Source organism: Chrysemys picta, chromosome 1, assembly GCF_011386835.1.
Source record: "Chrysemys picta bellii isolate R12L10 chromosome 1, ASM1138683v2, whole genome shotgun sequence".
NCBI lineage: Eukaryota > Metazoa > Chordata > Testudines > Emydidae > Chrysemys > Chrysemys picta.
Window position 1 is genome coordinate 347253567 of NC_088791.1, and position 21092 is coordinate 347274658.

At 53.6% G+C, this 21092-nt stretch overlaps 1 protein-coding gene and 1 long non-coding RNA gene across 17 annotated transcripts in view; one reads left to right on the forward strand and one right to left on the reverse strand.

The window, feature by feature from the left end:
- Positions 1-21092, reverse strand: part of ARAP1 (ArfGAP with RhoGAP domain, ankyrin repeat and PH domain 1) — a 222196-nt gene that overhangs the window by 68132 nt on the left and 132972 nt on the right. For 15 of the 16 annotated variants that reach the window (XR_010597928.1, XR_010597926.1, XR_010597927.1 and 12 more), the window contains 3 exons: positions 19154-19224; positions 17028-17131; positions 1967-2134 (listed from right to left, as the gene is read on the reverse strand). Coding sequence is in view for 8 of the 16 variants with exons in the window: in XM_065581836.1 (XP_065437908.1) it covers positions 1967-2134; positions 17028-17131; positions 19154-19224 (343 nt within the window). In the remaining 8 variants the exon portion in view is untranslated. The remainder of the gene's footprint in view (positions 1-1966; positions 2135-17027; positions 17132-19153; positions 19225-21092) is intronic. The other variant, XR_010597933.1, reaches the window with a different exon arrangement.
- Positions 2076-13638, forward strand: LOC135980969 (uncharacterized). Its single transcript, XR_010597934.1, has 2 exons — positions 2076-2654; positions 10255-13638. It is a non-coding gene; the product is annotated as an uncharacterized LOC135980969 (long non-coding RNA).

Genomic DNA, 21092 nt, shown 5'->3' on the forward strand with positions numbered 1-21092 from the left:
TAGGTTGATGGAAAAATTCTTCTGTCACCTAGCTACTGCCTCTCGGGGAGGTGGATTACCTACACCCGTCAGCAGCGCAGCTGTGGCTAGCAGCTGCAGCATTTCAAGTGTAGATAAGCCCTCAGCCAAGCAAACACAACAGACAGTCTGCCAATGTCCTGTGACTGCAGTCCTATGTTAACAAGCCACTTCACCTTGAATGGTCCCTTAGAACAGGGGCTCTCAACCTTCCCAGACGACTGTACCCCTTTCAGCAGTCTGATTTGTCCTGCGTACCCGCAAGTTTCACCTCATTTAAAAACTACTTGCTTACAAAATCAGACATCAAAATACGAAGTGTCACAGCACACTAGTACTGCACAATTGCTTATTTTCTCATTTTTGCCATATAATTATAGAATAAATCAATTGGAATATAAATACTGTACTTACATTTCAGTGTATAGTCTATAGAGCAATATAAACAAGTCATTGTAGTGACTTCACTAGTGCTTTTTTCTGTTGCCTGTTGTAACACTAGGCAAATATCTAGATGAGTTGATGTACCCCCTGGAAGATCTCTGCGTACCCCCGGGGTATGCGTACGCTGGTTGAGAACCACTGCCTTAGCATATGTGTTAACTCCTTATGTTAAGCAACCTGTCCCACCTTGTACGGAGCTGTGACACTCCGAGTTCCCTTCCCAGACCTGAAGAAGAGCTCTGTGTAGGTCAAAAGCTCGTCCCTCTCACCAAGGCAAGTTGGTCCAATAAAAGACATCACCTCACCCACCTTGTCTTGCTAAAATCCCGGGACCGACACAGCTACAACAACACTGCAAACAACAAAAAACCCTCCCTCTCCCATGGAGAATCTTCTAAGGCCATGTCTACACTGTCACTTATGTCGGCAAAACGTATGTCGCTCAGGGGTGTGAAAAAAACCACCCCCCTGAGCGACGTAAGTTTTGCCGGCATAAGCACTAGTGTGCCCAGCGCTGTGCTGGCAGGAGAGCTTCTCCCGCTGACAAAGCACCCACCGCTCGTTGGGCTGGCTTTATCATGTTGATGGGAGAGCTCTCTCCCGTCAGCCCAGAGCCGCTACACCAACGATCAGCTGCCTAGGTACTGCTTCTCCGCTAGTACAGACATGCCCTAATTTAGGAGCATGGGCCCTTTAAGACTAGCCTGGAGGCTGCTCCCCTCCCCGGGGTGACCAGCTGACTTAGAAGAGCAGTGCGATTTCCCGGCTTCCCATTAATAAGCCAACCCAGGCATCGCTGTTGGGTAACAGGGAGGAAGTGCCACCCGCCAGCCATTCGGAAAAGCTCAGCAGTCTCTGACGCCTGGCGTTCAGTAGGGAAATACCAGCATCTCCACAGCAGAGATTAAATCAAAGCCCTCAACGGAGCGAGGAGGAAATGGATAAAGCAGAACAACTGTAGCCCAGGGCATAGGATCTGTCCAAACAAGCCAGGGCCCAAGCGGCAACTTGCCAGGAGTCTCAGGGCTGCACTTCAGTTTGTCTCTGGGCACAGGCTGCAGCTGCCTTCCTCTTTAACGCTGCCACCTGCACAGGCTGCAGACCCCTCCGTCTCGAGGAAGGGCTCATACATCAAGGTGGGGCGTGGCATGCTGGGACCCGTGGTCTCCGGGTGCCGCTGCCCTTCAGAGTGACAGACAAGGGCCGCCGGAGGCTGCGTGTGACCCTGCGGGCTGCTCTTGGCCTGACGGCTCCCCGAGCCTAACGCAATCGATGGGACTAAAGGGAGGTCATGCGGGGGTGCAGTGATGAAATCAATAGCTAAACAGGAAGATTTCTCTCATTCAGCCCACAAAATGTGGGGAGATGGCTCAGGGGATGGGGGAACCTTCCTCTCTAGGCACTGACAGGCCAAGTTGGGGCGGGGACCCAGTTCACACCGACATCACCGGTTCCCTGCTGCAGAGTCAGTCTCCCAGGCTGCGCCCTTCGGAGCGTTACTCACCCTTGGGGCGGGTTCTTGTCCAGCCACCCAGCTTTGATGATGGGTAAGAGCTGGGCGGGGGCGTCCAACCCCTCGGTGCTGCCGCTGTGCATGCTGGAGCTGCGGGAGGAGACGGTGCCGCTGGACTGCAGGGTGCTCAAGCCATAGTCATTCCAACAGCTGCTGTCGCTGAGGGCAGGAGCAAAGGGGGAGATGCGGTTAGGAGCGGCCCATTAACCAGGCAGCCGTGACTTGCCCACCACCCTCCGCTCTCCGGGTTTGCCTATCTCCTCTCCATACCAGTAGCCCCAGGATCAGTGTCTGAGATAGAGAAGAACCCTCCTTCCCCCTAATGGGCAGGGCTGGCTAAAGCCAGGAGCAAGCAGAGCACTTCACACTCTTGCCCCAGCGATCACCCCTCATCCGAAATGCAAAAAAGCCTGTTTGTCACGCACAGACTTTGCCTGCATTCCTTGTCCTTGGGATAATGTATTACCCTGAGCCCAGGGTCTGGTTTAAAGCAGCAGTGTTGGCTGCGGGGCAGGGATAGGACTTGGTGTGTGCGCAGGAGTTGTACGATGACCCGCGCAGTGGGGGCCCTGATCCCGAATGGGGTCTCTGTATACTACTGGACATAAATCTGAAACAAGCGTCACCAGGCTCCCCTTCCTGGATAAGCCAAGCCCAGGGAACAGCAAACACAGGCAGGGTAAGTAATGCGAGATGGGGCTGGAGTTTCACAACGCTTCCCAAGGAGAACTGGGGCTGGTTGGGCACCAGAGGATCTCTCAGCGGAGAAGTCTCTGGGCTATGGCTCCTCCTTTCCAGCAGCGGGTGCAGCAAAGGGGTCGGCTTGAGGCCAGGGGCGAGTGAGCCCGGACACACGTGGGATCAAGCAGGGGCCAAATCCATCCCTGACATCACTCTGTGACTTCATTGGCTGGAGCTTGTACAAAGAGCCAGGCCCGCTCTCTAAAGCGAGGACAGGAGCACAGGGAGGATTTGCAAAGAACATCTGGGAGCCATTCAGAGCCACCACCACAGACCTCACAGAGAGGGAAGGAAGGAGAGAGACAGAGCCCAGCCCTGTGGGTTCGTCCAGCATTTGCGGTGGAGACCACAAACCTCATCTCCCTTCCACCCTGCCACAGCCCATCTCCCTGAGGTCCCTCTCCAGGACTAGAGCAAACAGGCTGCTCACCTCCCCCCGCCCAGGTCGCTCCCCCAGAGTGGCTGAGGCAGCTTCTGGTCTTCTGCTGGAATCTAACCATGTGCTCCGCTACAGCCGAGGCACATCACCTCCACTTGGGGTCTGTAGTTGGGGTCACAGGCGCCGATTTCGTCCCCCACTCTGCCCCAGGCCCTGCCCTCACTCCACCCCTTCCTCCAAGGCCCCACCCTGCTTTTCCCGCCCCTGCCTTGCCTCTTCTTGTCCCATTCCGCCCCCTCCCCTGAGTGCCTCCCGCCCTCACTCCTCCTGCACGCTGCTAAACAGCTGATCCACGGCAGGTGGGAGGCACTGGGAGGGAGGGGAAGGAGCTGATTGGCAGAGCCGCCGGCAGGCGGGAGGCGCTGGGGGGAGGGAGAGGAGCTGATAGGGGGGCTGCCGGTGGGTGCAGAGCACCCACCATTTTTTTCCCATGGGTGCTCCAGCCCCGGAGCAACCACGGAGTCCACACCTATGGTTGGGGCTGATGATTAATTACCAGGAGAGGGGTCTGCAAATCCAAGTGACAGCAGCCTGTCACCTGAGACAAGCACAAAACCAGCCAATTACTCCCCTCTCTCCGCCCGAGACTTTGATAGAAAAATGGCAATTGCTTACAGCTCTATGGGCCTTCCCGGCTCTCCAAAGCCCCTCACCCCAAGCAGTGTTCCTGACAGCCCAGTAAGGGAGCTGAGCCACGACGTCCACTAAGGACCAGGCTCTTTCCGGTCGACCTTAAATGGAAGAGGCTCAGAATTCCTTGCGCCGGACCCTGAAATGCTCTGCTTATGCACAGGACACAGGCAGCGGTAGGGGGAAAAAATCACTCCCTGCCCCCAAAGGGCCCTCGCACTGCCCAGAAGGGGTCCGTGCTCTTCCGGGACCATACAGGTCTTGATCCGTTGCTGAGGCTGCCGACGAGGGGACAGCCACTGCGGTGGGTTTGGAAGTTCCTGCCCTAGAGGCAGGGCCGGATGAAGGTTCTGAGGGACCGAAGGGTCTGAGGGAAAGGCCAAAGTACGAATGACATACTGCAACCAAAATGATGAAGTCATCAAACATTTCTCTACATACACTGGGCGGTGCCGGGCTCAGGCGATCAGCCCAGGGCAGCACGGGGCTCAGGTGGACAGCCCCAGTGCCAGGCGTCGTGGGGCTCAGCAGTCAGTCCAGGGCACGAGGCTCAGGTGAGCAGCAAAGCCAAGTGGCTTGGGACAGCCCCGTGCAGGGTGCAGGATGTCTCAGGTGAGCAGCAACAGCAGGCGGCTCAGGACAGCCCCGCACGGCATCCTGCTTGCACTTGGGGGGAGGGATAGCTCAGTGATTTGAGCATTGGCCTGCTAAACCTATGGTTGTGAGCTCAATCCTTGAGGGGGCTGCTTAAGGATCTGGGGCAAAAAATCTATCTGGGGATTGGTCCTGCTTTGAGCAGGAGGTTGGACTAGATGACCTCCTGAGGTCCTTTCCAACCCTGATATTCTATGATACTTAGGAGGAAGGCAGCCTAGGAGAAGGACAGCATAGCATCCCTCCTGCTATCTCTTACTCAGAAGTATCTGTTGAAGAATTGAGTGGGGTGCATGTCTGTATGAAGGTGAACACTGCAACAGCCCCCATCCTGCTCGCCTCTTTCCACCTTGTGCTTCTACCCTCAGCTCCCGACATGCACACTGCAAAGCCAAACCCTGCAGGTGTTTCCCCCAAGCTATGGCCTCTACATAGCTTGTCTCGCTCTGACTGCAGTCTGGGAGGCAGCCAGCTTTTATTATGTAAAAGAAAACCACTCAGGTGTAAAATCCACTGAAGAAGAGGAAGTAGGAGTGGGGAAATGACATTGGGTGGCATTGTATGTTAGGCTGTCTTGCTCTGAAAACTGCCTCCCTGGCTGAGAACAATGACTTACTGTTTTGACGTTGAACCCAAATATTAGTTGTGGGATGATACCCAGTTTGTGTAGTTAATCGCTCTGCCCCAATTCGAATAATAGAATAGAATCGTAGGACTGGAAGGGACCTCGAGAGGTCATCTAGTCCGGTCCCCTGCACTCATGGCAGGACTAAGTATTGTCTATTCTAGAATGTGTGATCAGCAGCTCTGACATGAGGTTTTTAAAGCAACAGCCCCCTACGGTTTGCATTTGTTTGTTTTAAGCTTTCTGTAAGAAAAAGGTAACAGCTAGAGGTGACAATGATTTAGTTGGGGTTGGTCCTGCTTTGAGCAGGGGGTTGGACTAGATACCTCCTGAGGTCTCTTCCAACCCTCATCTTCTAGGATTCTATGACACAGAACTTTAGATGGTTGCCCAGTCATAATATTTAGCACTTCTGTACTATGTTAGCTCTTCAAAATCACTGTACAAACATTAAACAAACTTAATCTAAAGCCTTTCAGCTTTTGAATGACTAGGAGTTGACACAACAGAGCTATTCCCTGTTGTGTTCTCTGCCCCCCTGAACAAATAGACGTCACTGAAAATCAGCACCTTAAAAGAACCATTCGGGATCTTTCAAAAGAACAGTCCAACCAAGGCTGCTGTAGTGACACCCTGGTTACATCAGGTCTGGTGTTTGTTTAAGGCTGGTGTAGAATGAAGGGAGAGCTTCCTGTTTTATTTGCATGTGTAAATCAAGCGGACCTTGCTTATTTTTTCCCCTTAAAGTGCTCAGAGTTTAGGGGAGGAAAGTGAATGAGATTCTGCTTATACCATGTGTGAAAAAGCAGAAGGGACCAAAATCTATTCTTGTGCAAAAATCTGCTCTCCCTGAAGTCAATAAGGCTACACAGTTGTGACTGTCAGCAGGAATTGGCCTGTGATCTCATTCCCTTCTCGAATCACATTCCAGGCTTACCCAACGTTTTCCACTCTGGAAAGAAGTTAGTTTGAGTTGGGGCAGAACAATGAGGACTCACTTCAGGTTGATTTAGCTTTAAGTTTTTGGAACGAAACTCAAAAGAAATCAAATGTGAGGTACTTTTATGATGGATTGAACTGCTAGAGAACCAGCAAATGGACAGAACCTGCCTTTTGCCTATTCAGCCAGTCTTTCTATCTTAGCCTGCTACAATGTGGATTGCTCCCCATCCTGTAAAAAAACCCTCTATTGCGGGTCTAACAATACTGCCTCTTCCCCCTGCCACCCCCTTGCCTTGCCCCCACACAGGCACTCACCGGTTGTCCAGAAACTGGACCCAGCACACACAGAAGATGACGGTGACAGGCACTAGGACCCAGGAGCTGCCTGCCAGCCTCAGCAGAGGAGAGGGACAGAGGGAACCTCTTCCTTCCCTGACAGCTAAGCAGAGCTCCGGAGAAATTGGGTTGGGGGTGCTGGGGGGGGGGGGGCGGCAATGCCTGCCCAAACTACACCCACGGCTGGCACGGGTTCCCGTGGTAACCGGATTTTTAGTGTCCGGTCACCAGTGTTAACCGGATCCCTGGCAATGTGTTCCTGCAGTGCGGGGAGACCGGCTGCCAGCCGAGCTCCTTCCAAGCCACGAGCTCCTTCCAAGCCACGGGAGCTGCTTTGCCTTTCCTGCTGGCAGGAGCGCTCCAGCAGGTCTGCATGAGCAAGCTCCCGCCCTTGTCCGGCCCCGGCGCCCCCTGCCTGGCCAGTAGGGCCTAAAAAATAGGAGGACCTAAGGCTATAACCTTATTAGCCTAATGGTTCCAGCCAGCTTCCCGCAGGCCTGGATCACCCAACAGCCCTTGAGTACTGTCTGGGCATGGGCCTGAATCAGTGAGTTGGCCACAAACATCTCCTTCACCCATTGCCAATCTACCACTGGCATGTGGGCTACTGCCCCTCGGCAATGGCTTCTGTGCTGATAGACCTAGAGAGCAGCTAGTCTCCTGCAGGCTGCAGCGCCCCCGCCCCCCCCCCCCGCTCCCCGCCCATGTGTGTCCCCCCAACAGCAATGGCACAGGGCGGGCTGGGTGCATTAGCACATGCAGGCAGAGAGCTTTAAAGCTGCGTAACCTAGTTTGGCAAGTTCAGTGAAACGCACTGACTGGAGAATACGGATCCTTCCAAGACTCGAGCTCCAGTCAAACAACACACCGCAAAGAGCTAGCGCGGAGGAGGCGGGGGGCATTAGTCAGATGCCTCCCACAAACACAGCAACTTGCCTCCCTCCTCCTTCCCCCACACTCTCGAGTGTCACACACACCACTGAGTTCCAGAGACGCATACACCCAAAGCCCAGCGTCACAACTAGCTACTGGGGGCCTGATCCAAAGTCCTGGGAAGTCAAGGGACAGATTCCCACTGACTTCAGTGAGGCTTTGCATCACGCCCTCTCCCTTTAATGGACCAGCCCAGCAACCTGAATCCGGACTTCTAAATCCAGATCCAAACCTCGCAGCTCAGGCTCATGTCTAGACGAACGTGGAACACATGGACAGACACCCCAACAGCTTTCACTCTGGGGAATTATTTCCTTCTCTGTAGATGCTTAGCCAAAGTGACACAAAGTATCTATAATTACAGAGAACACCCAGAAATTGTTTCACCGCTAAATGAATCCGGCAAATAAATGAATTGGTCTTTCATTATGTGAAATTGCTCTCAGTTGCTCATTAAGACCACAAATTACTTGGGCGATGGGAAATTATTTTACTGCTCTTAGTGATTCCTGTTCTTCTTTTTACTGCTCTTAGTGATTCCCCCTGCTCACTGCATATAACTAAGCAATCTTCTCCTTTGGCTGTGGTTTTCAGAGCGGCAGTGTGGCCTGGGGGCAGGACAGCTGAGTTCTATTCCCGTCACTGGCCGGCGGCGTGGCCTAAAACAAGCCACATTGCTCCTCTGCAAAGCACTTGGGGACAGAGCAGGGGATTGAACCTAGGTCTCTGGCGAGCACCCTAACCACTGAGCCCATACTCCCCCTAAGGAAAGGGACAGGGTTAGACAACAGACACTGATTGTTTACCGGGGTCCATTTGCCTGGCACAAAGTGGACACACAGCGTAGGATGGCTGCCCCCACCCATCCAGCATTAGCATTCAGGCCCATACAGATACACAACGCTTTCTCCCCATGCAGGCCTCCTGTGAGCCCCATCACTCGGGGCAAACAAGAGAGCTTTCCATGGAGGAGACGGCTTTTTTGCAATATTGACCCAAGTCTAGTAAGACTTCAGGGGCCAACACAGACGCTAGTGTGTCCTAGGGCTTGTCTACACAGGGAAACTCAGGCCTCGTCTACACGACAAAGTCAGATCGACGCAAGGCACCTTATGTCGGCCTAGTTATGTGTGTCTACACTTCAATTAGTATCCCACTGGCAGAAGCGCCCTGTTACACTGCCATAGTAACACCACCTCTCTGAGCAGTGTACAGTCCCAGTTGATGCACTTAGCTCAACGCAGTGCATGCGTAGATACTGCATTCTTTAGGTTGACCCTAACTGTCCTCCAGCAGCTGTCCCACAAGGCCCAGTGCTGACCGCTCTGCTCACCATTGTGAACTCCGCTGCCTAGGGGTCACAGAAACCGGAAGCTCTCCTCCCTTTTCAAGCCCCGCACATTTTTGAAATTCCTTTTCCTGGTGGCCCGGTTTGGCGAGCACACCTAGCAGTTCTCTGCTGTTGAGTGAGCTGCAGACGCGCTCCTGCTGGGCGTGGACAGGAGATACTGGCTCTCCTGGGCCTGTGTGGAGAAGAGACTGTGCAGGCACAGCTGCGAACCAGCCATAGAAACGTCGACATCTATGGGCAGATTGCTCGGGGGATGCAGGAGAAGGGGTGGAACAGGGCCCAGCTGCAGTGCCCCGGGAAAGCCAAGGAGCTGCGGCAGGCAGACCAGAAGGCCAAGGAGGCCAACGATCAATTGGGTGCTGAGGCGCAGCCCTGCCATGTTTACATCTCCGAGGAGCCCAAGCCAGAGGCCCGTGCCAAGAACGTGCCCATGCAAGGAGGAGGAAGTGGTGGGCGAGGAAGGGGAAGAGGAGTATGGGGAACAGGCGACTGCGGGATCCAGCCACACAGAGAGCCAGGGCCTGGTTTTGACTCCACCGCAGTCCAGCCAGTCCCCCCCGTCGAGCACGGGCGAGCCCAACACAGGGGTACGTGTGTAGATAAATTTTCAATTACAAGGAGAGCCCCTCCCCCAAAAAGCAGCAGGACTCATCTTCTGACTTATTAATTTACTTGTGCTAGGAGAGGTAGTGATACTACCAAGAGAGGCAGAGTTGCTATCTGCTTTTCATTCCCCTCTGGATGGGGGAGGGGAGGCCATGCAGAGCCTTTTCTTTATGTGCACAGAGAGAGCTCAATGAAACGTCCATGGAGGTACTCTGCAATCCTCTGCTGAAGGTTTCTAGGGAGCGCTGCCTTATTTCTTCCTCCACGGTAGGACACTTTCCCCCGAGGCCCAATGATAACTTCAGCAGGCACCATTGGTGTGCACAGGCTAGCAGCACACGGGCCCGGGCGGCTTTAGGGCGGCAGCATCATAGAGTCATAGACTTTAAGATCAGAAGGGACCATTATGATCATCTAGTCTGACCTCCTGCACAACGCAGGCCACAGAATCTCACCCACCCACTCCTGTAACAACCCCCTGACCTATGTCTGAGTTATTGATGTCCTCAAATCGTGGTTTAAAGACTTCAAGGTGCAGAGAATCCTCCAGCAAGTGACCCGTGCCCCACACTGCAGAAGAAGACAAAAACCCCCCAGAGCCTCTGCCAATCTGCCCTGGAGGAAAATTCCTTCCCAACCCCAAATATGGCGATCAGCTAAACCCTGAGCATGTGGGCAAGACTCACCAGCCAGACACCCAGGAAAGAATCAGCTGTGCTCTCTCTGCCTTTGTGGCCTTCAGGAGTGAGATAACAGCTGAAACCACCAATGCCTGAGGGAAACAGTGCCAGTATTCAGTGCTATTTCCCAACACGGCTGCAATCATGCAACTGAGCAATTCCCGCCTCACTTCCCCAGCTCCTGGTGGGCCGTACTCACCAGGGCTCGTGCTGTGACTGGAAATCCCAAGCAGAAGTGAGACTGTAGTGCTTAAAGCTTTAGGGGAGTGAGTTCGGCATCTTAAGTTTCATTTTCTGTAGTGATCACGCTGGCAATGCTACCTCTGTGTGTTTTCTCTTCAGCTGCTGCCATTGCGGCCTTCGGGGTCTGCCCCTCCACACCCGTGGAACGCCCGAGCCAGATGAGGAGGAGAAAGAAGAGGACTCGGGATGACATGTTCAGTGAGACCCTACCAGCCGGGAGCACAGGGCCTGGAGGATGAACACGGCGGACAGCCTGGAGAAGCGGAGAGTGCAGAGGAGAAAGGCCCGGGAGGCCCCGCAGGAAACGGAGAGTGGGAGGCACCAAGACACAATGGGGCTTCTCAGGCAGCACACACAGATGCTGCAGACCCTGCTGGACCTGCAGGTTCCACAGTCCCAGGCTCACCTCCCTCTGCAGCCTGTTGAGAACTCACTATCGGGACCTCCCTGTGCCCTCCCTCCACAGTCACACGGCGTCAGGGATCGGCGCACTACCGGCCATCCAACATCTTGACAGAGGAAAGGAAACACGACGAAGCCAGTCCGTCAACGGTGTGGGAGAAGAGCCCAATGCACGAGCGGCAAACCTTCCCACAGCGGCTACAGCTCCACTCGTCGGATGGAGCTTGGAGCACACTCTGCTTCCTGATGGCTCTCCGCGACGACTGCACCAGCCTCGATGTGGCTTCTCCCGACGGAGCGGCTGTGGGCGGGGCTCTCCCAGTTGTCAGGGGGATGCTGAATTTCTTGAGACCTTGCCTGACCTTGTTGCAGTACCAGAGCTTTGGCCTTCCTCTGCGTCGCAGGAAGGTCTTGAGTTGGCCGTACAGCAGTGCCTTCAGCAGACGATCTAGAGGCTTGTAGGGACCCATTCCACGCGTCCCAGCCAGCGAAGCCTGCGAGCGCCCAGCGTACTCTGCACAGACTGTAGGCTGGTTCTCTCTAGGATCTCATTATTGATGATCTGTTGGTCCCAAGTGACTCCAAGGATTTTTCTGAGATTGGAAGCTGTTCAATCTCCACTCCTGTGACCCAGCTTTCTCAGCCGTGAGGGAGGGGACCGAGGCCACCAGCCTGATATTCAGGGCCAGCAGCTTGTTGTTCCAGACACGTGAGGTAAGTTTGCCAAAGGTGACAGAGGCTTTGTAGATTCTGGCATCGAGTTCTCGATCCAGGCTAAGTGAGCGGGTTAGAGTTGAGCCAAGAGAGCAGAAGCGATCCACGTTATCCAGCGCTTCATTACCGACGTAGATTTTAGGTGGGATGTTGGTGCCCTGTGACACGACAACTGGTTTCTTGATCCTGATTACCAGGCCGAACTTGATACATGCCTCAGAGAACTTATTCGTCATGATCTGCAATTCATCAGGTGAGTTAGAGACGAATGCAGCGTCATCTGCAAAGAGCAGATCCCGAACAGCGACTTGGGTGACAGGCCTTCTGCTCTGGAAAAAGCTGCCGTCCATCCTCGATTCAATTAGTACGCCAGACTGATCGTTTCCAAAAGCATACTTAAGAAGAATAGAGAAGAAGATGCCGAAGCCAGTTGGCGCTAAGACGCAGCCTTGCTTCTGCTAAACTCAGACGATGGTTCATTTTCATACTGGATAGTTGCTTTCATTCCCTCCTGGAACTCCTTACATAGGGAAAGCAGTTTTTGTGGACAGCCAATTTTCGACAGGATATTGTATAGACCATTCCTGCTAACCATGTCCAAGGTCTTTTGTAGGTCAATGAATGCTACGTAGAGAGGTGCCTGTTGTTCATGGCTTTTTTCTTGCAACAAGCGCATTGTGAAGGACGTGGGTGGGGGGGGGACGGGACATTAAAGACAATCACAGCTTCACATACACTGAGCTGTGAAGGCCACGGTTTCCCCTTCATAAGTTCTGTTCTCTTGTTTTATGAAGTTTTATTAAGTTTTTAATGTATTTGTTTTAAAATTGCACTTTTTTTGGCACCGATTTTGTTACAGAATAAAATTCTACTATTTGGAACATAATTCATCTTTACTAGTCCGCTGCTGAGTGCTCCGCAGTTCTGAAAGCAACCAGTTACCTGTTACTGCACAGTATGACACAACTCACAGGATCATTCACAAACAAAATTAACAGGTGCACTGACAATGTTATATTCCTACATATACAGCAATCACTGTACGATTCCTACCAGGCCACAAAAAGGGCAGGGCCAGGCAGGACACACTACTACAACACACACTGCTCTGGCTCACTGTTAAAGGGGTCTTGCAAAGCCTCCCTGAGCCATATAGCTCCGCACTGAGCTCTTCTAATAGCCCTTGTAACTGGCTGTTCAAAGTCAACAGACAGCTGCTCCACCTCTGCCCTCTACCCTGATGGAAACTTTTCCCGCTTTGCTTCACAGATATTATGCAGGACACAGCAGGCAACTAGAACCATTGGGATCTTTTTCTTGCTGAGGTCCAATCTTGTGATTAAACAACGCCAGCGACCCTTCAAACAACCAAAAGCACATTCGACTGGCATTCTGCACCTGTTGAGCCAGTAGCTGAATCATTCCTTGGTGCTGTCAAGGTACAGCTTCATGAGCCAAAAAAGCAAAGGGTAGGCTGGGTCCCCCAGGATCACCATTGACTTTTCACCATTCCCAGTGGTAATCCACTGGATGGGAAAGAAAGCCCCTGGTTGTAGCTTTCTGAACAGGCCCGTGTTCTTAAAAATGCGAGCGTCATACACCTTCCCTGGTCGTCCAACACTGACATCCCTGGTGATCTACCAGCGCTTGCATAATCACGGAAAAGTAGCCCTTTCTGTTCGTCTACTCAGTGGCAAGGTGGTCGGGTCCTATAATAGGAATATGCGTGCCCTCTATCGCTCCACCACAGTTTGGGATCGTTAGGTGCAAGGCCATCCACTATGTCCTGCACATTGTCCAGAGTCAAGAGTCCTGCGTAGCAGGAGGCATATAATGGCCCTGCACACTTGCGTGACAACGGTCCTTACAGTGGATTTCCCAACTCCAAATTGCTTCCTGACTGACCAGTAGCAATCTGGTATTGCAAGTTCCCACCGTGCAATCACCACTCGCTTCTCCGCTGTCAATGCAGCTCTTATTTTGGTGCCCCTGTGCTGGCGGGCTGGCGCAAGTTTGGCACAGAGATCCAGGAATGTAGCTTTGCGCATCTGAAAGTTCAGCAATCACTGCTTGTCATCCCAAACCTGCATTACAACCAGGGCCGGCTCCAGGCACCAGCTTACCAAGCAGGTGCTTGGGGCGGCCACTTCAGAGAGGGGCGGCACGTCCAGCTATTTGGCGGCAATTCGGCGGACGGTCCCTCACTCCCGCTCAGAGCAAAGGACCTCCCGCCAATTGCCGCCACAGATCGCGATCACGGCTTTTTTTTGTTTGTTTGGCTGCTTGGGGCGGCCAAAACCCTGGAGCCAGCCCTGATTACAATGAGATCCCACCAGTCAGGGCCTGTTTCCCAGACCCAGAAGCAGCACTCTACCACCTGCAGCTGCTCCAGGAATGCCCCCAACAACCTTGAATTGATTCTCGTTATGTGCCACAGCCATCTGCCGTCCAAGAAATCGTCATGTTCCCCACTCGTTTGGTTCTTCTTGCAGCTCTATACACACTCCAGGATCGTGCGCCCGGTGCTTGCAACGCTCATGACAATAGTGCAGAGGTGTGCAGGCTCCTTACTTCTGTCAGAAATGGCAGACAGTAAGGAGGGCCGTGCGGGTTTGTGGGGTTTTGCAGAAAGGTGCAAAAATTATGGGATACAGACAGGGCCGGCTCTAGGTTTTTTGCCGCCCCAAGCAAAAAAAATTGTGGCCACCCCCCTCTTTTTTTTGGCTTGTACACATGATTATTGGGGCAATAATCGCAGAATATAATCACACATCAGCATGTTTAGTTGACTCTGTTGCTGCAAATTTCAGAGCAGAAAGTCCAAGGAAAATCTTTAGCTCCTCTTTGAGCTGAAATAAAACAGGGCAATTAGTCAAACGGATCTTGGGAGATGCACGCAGGCTGATACGAACATCTAGGTAAATCAAAACTGTTAAAACTCAGTGATCTTTCACTTGTTAAAGAACATGTGTCGCTTACTCTGAAGGGAAAAAAAAGGAAAAAGGCTCATAAAAAAATGAATTGCGCCAGGAAAAAAAAATCAAACTCCCCCAAGGAACAGGAAGCGAGATACTTCATTACTATACGTTGATCTGTCAATGCCACTCATGGAAAGTCTGAGCAATCAAGCTGCAGCAAGCATATTATGGTTACAGATATCTAACCAATGTTGAAATTAGTCAAGTTGAAAAGTTCAGCAGCGAATGGCTGCAGGGACGCCTGCCGCCATACCTCTTTCTGCTGTCAGCATGTGAGAGGAGTCCAGGCTTGGAAACAAGCCTGAAATTGACCATGTGCCAAGAAGCAGAGTTGAGCAAGGAAAACCCACAGTAACGTTCAACCTTAAACCGCAAAGGAAAAAAAGGAAAAAGGGGGGGGGGGAGAATAAGAAGGCGAAGGGGTGGCTGACTGTGCTGCTGAGCTGGGAGTGTGTGTGTGTGTGTGGGGAGGACATTAGCCAGGTCCAGCCTCTGCTAGAGCCATGGAGAGCCCGGTCCTATCCTGTGTCCTTTATCCAGGTGATGGGAATATCAGTGAGGCAAAGGCCTGTCCAAAAAGGCTCTGCGGAGGAGCGGAGCAGCAGCTAGGGCCACCGGGGAAAGCTCTGGGGGAAGCAGAGAGAAGCAACGGCAGCCGGTAGCAGCCCGGCTCCATGGAAGGGAGCGCATCAGCTGGGGAAGAGGAGTCGGGGTGAGGAAAGCGCCGCGCTCCCATTGCAAGCTCCCTGCGGTTTCAGCTCCTCCTTGTGCTTCAGTTTGCCCGGGGCGGGGGCCCGGAGCAGCCTCCTCCTGCAGCCGGGTGGTGAACAGCCAGTGGGAGATTAACAAGGCACGTCCGAGTCCGAGGCAGGAGGAGGCGACATGGCCTGGCCGCCGCCTGGCACTTACTGTCCACAGGCTGGAGCGCAGCCCTGGAGCCCACAGCAGCTGGTCTTGGAGGAGCCGGACCTGGTAATTGAAGTGTCCGACTGGCGGATCCGAGCCCAGAAGTCGGTGCTGGTGGCCAAGAGCAACTATTTCCCGCGTGCTCATCCCCGGACATCCTGCGGGTGAAAGGGGTGAGCCTCGGGGCGCTGCGCCCGCTCATCGACACGGCCGGCATGGGCGACGTCCGCCACGACAACCCGGCCGAGGTGGTGAACGGCGCCCGCGTGCTGCAGATGCCCTGCGCCCTGCACTGCGCGGCTGAGGCCATGCGGGCCCGGCTGCGCCTCCACAACTGCTACCAGCTACGGCGCCGCCCCTGGGAATGTGCCACCCCAAGCAGGGGCTTGTTTTGCTGGTGCCTAGAGCCGGTCCTGGATACTGATACCATTATGGGTTGGAGACAGTTGCAAACTGGGAAGTTGACCCCATGCTCCCAGTCACCGCTGTGCGACTCATTTCAGTCCCATCAGGCATTGCCAAAACTTCCCAAAAGACAGAGCGCTGGATGGTGGCAAGTTGCACAGTGGGATACAAGCACTCAGAGCAAGTACATACTCCAGCGAAACAAGGAGCCAAGTAGGCACACTCACACACACTGATTGCAGTGGCTGTCTGCTGACGGAACTGGAGTCAACGTAAGTTTATAGCGTAGATGTGGCCTCAGGAAAGTTCATTCAAATTAACTAAAGGTGTGAATTTAAAGCAGATTGGTTAAACGGCACTAAATCCTTGTGCGGGTGCTCTTACTCTGAATTAAAGTGACTTTAATTCGGTTTAGCTGAATTCACTTCCAAAGTGAATTAAATGGAACCAAATTAAAGAGAACAGGAGAGCTAACAAGTTCGGTAGCAAGGACAAGCAAGCTGTTTTGGTCTCTCTTGGCTGGTCTCAGTACTAGAAGAGACACCTCTAGAAAAGATCCTCACTGCAACAGGCTTCCCCCTCCTCCTCCTTCTGGCTCCCGTCTGCTCCCAGGGCTCCTACACTCGATCTCCTCCCACCATCACCGGAGGCTTGCGTACCCTCCCCTTCTCCTGCAGTGCCCAGCACCCCCACAGGCTGAGGCTGAGCCCAATCCTCGCCCCTACCTCTCTGCTGCAGGCCACATACTACAGGGACTCCACAAGGAGGCAGCCCGACCATCCAGGCCTCTCCAGTTTGCTAGTCCCCCCGGGCCAGGCCTGGGAAGGGAGGCAGGACAAGAGAACAGCACACAGCAGGCAGCACTTAGCTGTTTGCAGGTTTCAGGGAGCAGGGAGGCTCCCTTCGAACACCAGCCAGGGCTTCTGCTGCCCCTCTGGTCAGGTCTGCTGAATGGGCAGCCAGTGGCCTGAGCCTGCCTGGGAGAGAGGGTTGTGTGGAGAGGGGAGGGTGACTGGCTCTGAGCTGCTCAGGGTTAGGGGAGTCTGCAGAGGCCTGCACAGCGGCGGACGCCGTGGCGATCCCTGTGCTAGGACAGGCCGAAGCCAGGCCGGGTCCTTTGAGTAAAATCAAATGCAAAGGGCCAGATCCTGCTCTCAGCGATGCCAGGGTAAATCCAGAGTCGCGCCACTCCCTTCAGAGGGGTGGCTCCAGATTTAGAGCGGCATCTGGCCCAAAGTAATGCATATAACAAGCTCGCGTGAGAAACGAGGTGCTTTTAAGTAGTCAAGGATCTGCCGGCCCAGGCTAGATCTCCTAGGGCCTGCATGTGTAATGCTCGGCACTGCCTCCCTTCGGAGGATGCTGTCAGCCGCCTGACCGGCCCCGCGCTGGCTCCATCATTCACCACAGCAGGGGGGAAAACACATGCACGTGCCGGGGAGTAGGAGCAAGAGGAGGGGTCCCTACTTGGCAGCCGGCTGGTCGTAATAGTCTTCAATGAGCTCGTCCTCGCTGAACAGGCTGTTGACTCGCTCCGAGCGCAGCCGCCCCCTCATGGTCTCGGCATCGTCCTGCAGAGACAGAGACAGGGAGGGTGATGCGGAGCAGAGACAGAGACAGGGAGGGTGACGAGGAGCAGCCCTTCCTGTTTCTAGTTCCCTGCTGTCAGCAGGGCTGGCCGGGATGAAGCAGTCCCGCACCCCTGCGTGCTCTGCCCACATTGCAGCTCATGCAGACAGACCTGCGCTTGCATGAGCACCTCGCTAACTCGGGTCCCAACTGCAGCACCGATCCATCGCCTGTGTCATTACCCTGGGTTCCTCCAAGCGGGCTTGTGCGCCCACGCCGAAGCCTGCGTTGCCGCGGCGTCACTGCCATTGCTACGTGAGCTGGCTAGAGTAACGTGAGCTCAGGTACGTCTACACGCGCTGCGCTCACGCCCCGCAATGGCAGTGTAGACACACCACGTATCAGAGCAGAGCAGTAAAGAGAAACTGGGAAACGCCAGAGGTCTGGCTGATGGGTTAGGCTGAGTCCTCTGGGGGACTACCAAGCTCAAAGGGGGAGGGACAGGGAGGAGACGGGGCCATTGTGAGCACAAACCCCACCCCACCCCGGCACATTTGCACGGACATGCCCCTCCCAGCCAGCTCCTCAGACACACAACGTGGGGAACGTCCTCAGCGCGGCCAGGATCCACTCAGAGGGAGAGACCGTGCATGCCAGGGGTTCACACGTCGCCTCCGGGAGTGACTCAGATTTACTTCCTTCATTGGTGTGAATTTGGGGCTAAGAAAAAGCCAGGCCTGGTAGAGGCAGAGGATGTACAAGCTTCTCCCATCCAGCTCTCTGGATGCCCCTCACTCCTGACCTGCAGCCCCTCTGCTATGCCAGTCCTGGGTCCCCACCCAGCTTTGCCAATACTCACCAATCCCAACTTGCAGCGCCCCCTGCTATTCCGGCCCTGGACCTCTCTCAGACAGAGAAGGCCAGTCGTGCTAGACTGTGATTACAGGCGGTGATGGGTCTAGCTGGAGACCAAACTCACAGCACATGATTCCTGAACCCAAGCCCCTGGAGAGGAAAGGCCAGTGCCTGTAACTGATGGCCCCACTCCAACGTCCTAGCTCTTCTGCCCACCCCACGCCTCTCCCCAGCCTCAGAAGAGCACGCACCGCCCTCACAGTACAGGGAAGTGCAGCCGGAGATAGGGGTTGGCTGTCAAAATTGCTGTGTTGGGCTTTGGTGAAAAGTTCTGCATTTCCTCTCTGACAGAGACACAGACACAGACGCACACAAGCAGCCCCCTCAGCACAAATGCCCACACCCCACCACCACAAACTGATGATCACTACACCAGAGGCAGCTCACACTGAATCAAGGGTGCATTTATTCAGGAACCTAGGCCCAGATCCTCAGGGGTTTTTAGGCTCCTCTCACTGTCACCAGCTCTGGGAGCCTGGCACCCTTCAGCACTGCCTCTGATTTGCAACTCGAGAGCCCCTGGGGCTGGCATTAGAACAGACAGAATTGAAACGTGTCTCTATGAATCAGCTGTGGCCAGTCAAAGGTAGAGCTGGGCCTCATGGTCTCTAGGGTCACCCCCGAAAGCAGCATTTCTGCTCTCATGTCCCAACAGCAACCCAAGCCCCTTCAAGTCCTAACTCACCCAGTCAGTGGCAGGAGTGTTAGACAGGTATTATCCCCTGTACCACAGAAAAACTGGGTAACAATGTTCTGCCTCCCTCAACTCCCCCTACAGTTTCAATTAGATGCAGCGTTCTTCTTCGCTTCCTGCCCTAAAGCATTGTGCAGTGTTGCTGTGTGCTGTTAACAACTGCTGCGTTCCACGCCAGACTTGGTTGCATTTCAGCAGTGAGCGTCCGAGCCCTGGACACTCTCTGGTCCTTTGGAATGAATGCCATGGTATGAAGTTAATGGGATCATCTGATTTTTCCACCCCACCCCTCCTTTCCAAGCAACATTGGGGCTATTTTTTCTCTTCTTGTCTTTTAAAATGGAAGACAGGACAGACAGACCGACCCGCTGAGAGAGCCAAAAAGCCCGGACACTGCGCTGTATTATGAGCCAACCTTGTCACTCATTTCTCCTGCGGTAGCTGCCAATTCCTCCTCCCACGGGGGTTCTTCATAGTCAGAGTCGTCTGTGAAGAGACACAAAGGGAGGCTGAGAAACATTGTCCATTCTAAAGGGGGTTCAGGGAGCATGCACCCCGAGATTGCTGTGCTCCTGTCAACCACTTTCTTGTGCCTGCTCCTGCACCCAGCCAGGCAGCAACATAGCTCTCACAGCAAGAGGCAACATTGTCCGGGGGGAGGGCACCGGGGTGGGATTCAGGTGGTTTGGGCTCTGCTAGAGACCCCCTGGGTGACCCTGCCCATGGCACTTCTCCTCTCTGTGCCTCAATTTCCCCATCTGTAAAATGAGGCTAATTTTGTCAAGCACGCTGAGACCCTTCCATGAACGACACTAGGGCTGGGAAAAGGCTTTCTGTGAATGGCTTCTGGAGGTCACACTCTGCAACAGCTGTCATGCAGCACTCTCTGCTCTTTGCTGTCTGGGAGCGCCTTGCTCGTTTCCCCTCTGATTCCCACAGCATCCAGGGGCTTTACACATCCCAAGGTCACAGAAGTGTCCGGCTGGAGGGACCTTTGAGAGGTTATCATTTCCAGCCCCCTGCGCTGAGGCAGGGCCAAGCAAACCTAGACCAGCCCTGACAGAGGTTTCTCCAGCCTGGTCTTAAAACCACCAGTGAGCGGATTCTACAACCTCCTTTGGAAGCCTGTTCCAGAACTTAACTATCCTGTGAGAAAGTTTTTCCTAATATCTGACTTAAATCTCCCTTCCTGCAAATTAAGCCCATTGCTTCTTGTCCTACCTTCAGTGGACATGGAGAACAATTGATCCCCATCTCTTTAGAACAGCCCTTAACAGATTTGAAGACTGTTCTCAGGTCCCCCTCAGTTTTCTTTTCTCAAAACTAAACTTGCCCAGTATTTTTAACCTTTCCTCAGCTCAGGTTTTCTAAACCTTTGATCATTTTTGTTGCTCTCCTCTGCACTCTCTCCAGTTTGTCTTCATCCTCCCTAGAGTGTGGCACCCAGAACTGGACACAATTTTCCAGCTGGGGCCTCACCAGTGCCGAGTAGATTGACCTCCTGTGTCTTACATCCGACACTCCCGTTAATACATCATTTGAATCCCTCTCCTAAGAGCCTGAACCTGAAATCGGTGGGCATTTTGTCTGAGGACTGCAGGATTGAAGCCTAAATTAGACATAGCACAGCGAAGGAATGACAGACAGCCGTCACGGAGGCAAGGTTATAGACGGACGAGTCCACGAGAAAGGGTAGTGGTACATCCTGTTGGTTCCTTTTTTTTTGTTTTTCTCCAGAGGAGTTTGGGTTTCTAGAGTGATTTTGAAAGGAGTTTTTTCTTTGCTAATATGCTGAGCTAGTGTTTGATGGAGCATTGAAGACAGGGCTGGCGCTGCAGGGAGAAATCGCAAGGGGCTGCAGCCCCTGAGTGCCAGCACGAATCGTCCAATGCAATGAATCAAAGGCTCCATTCAGAAACAGGAGGGAGGTAAGAGCCAGGGGAGAAAAACAAAATGGGCCATTTATTTAACCTTTATAAAGAACAAGAGCTATAGGAACCAGGGTGCTAACTGCCAGCATTAAACCCTGCTATGTGCTCATCCGGATTCCAGAGGCAGGGGTGGCTGCTTTCTGGCCAAGCTAACTTCATATGAGGTTATTACAGTATCAAATCTGTCCCTCGGTAAAACAGCCAGGCCTTGTGTCTCCCCGTACCCCAGCCTCTGAAGGACGAGAGTTTCTCCTGGGACCTTGGGATACTCGAGGCTGGGAGATAGCCCCCTGATTTATTTCTTTTTGGAACACCCAAAGCAGGAAGCACTATTTAGACTCGAGCATTCGAACAAAAGAGCTGTAAAAACAAGGCCCTGACCACCTGCAGTCTGAAAGAGCTTGTGGCTGTCTTTGCACGAGC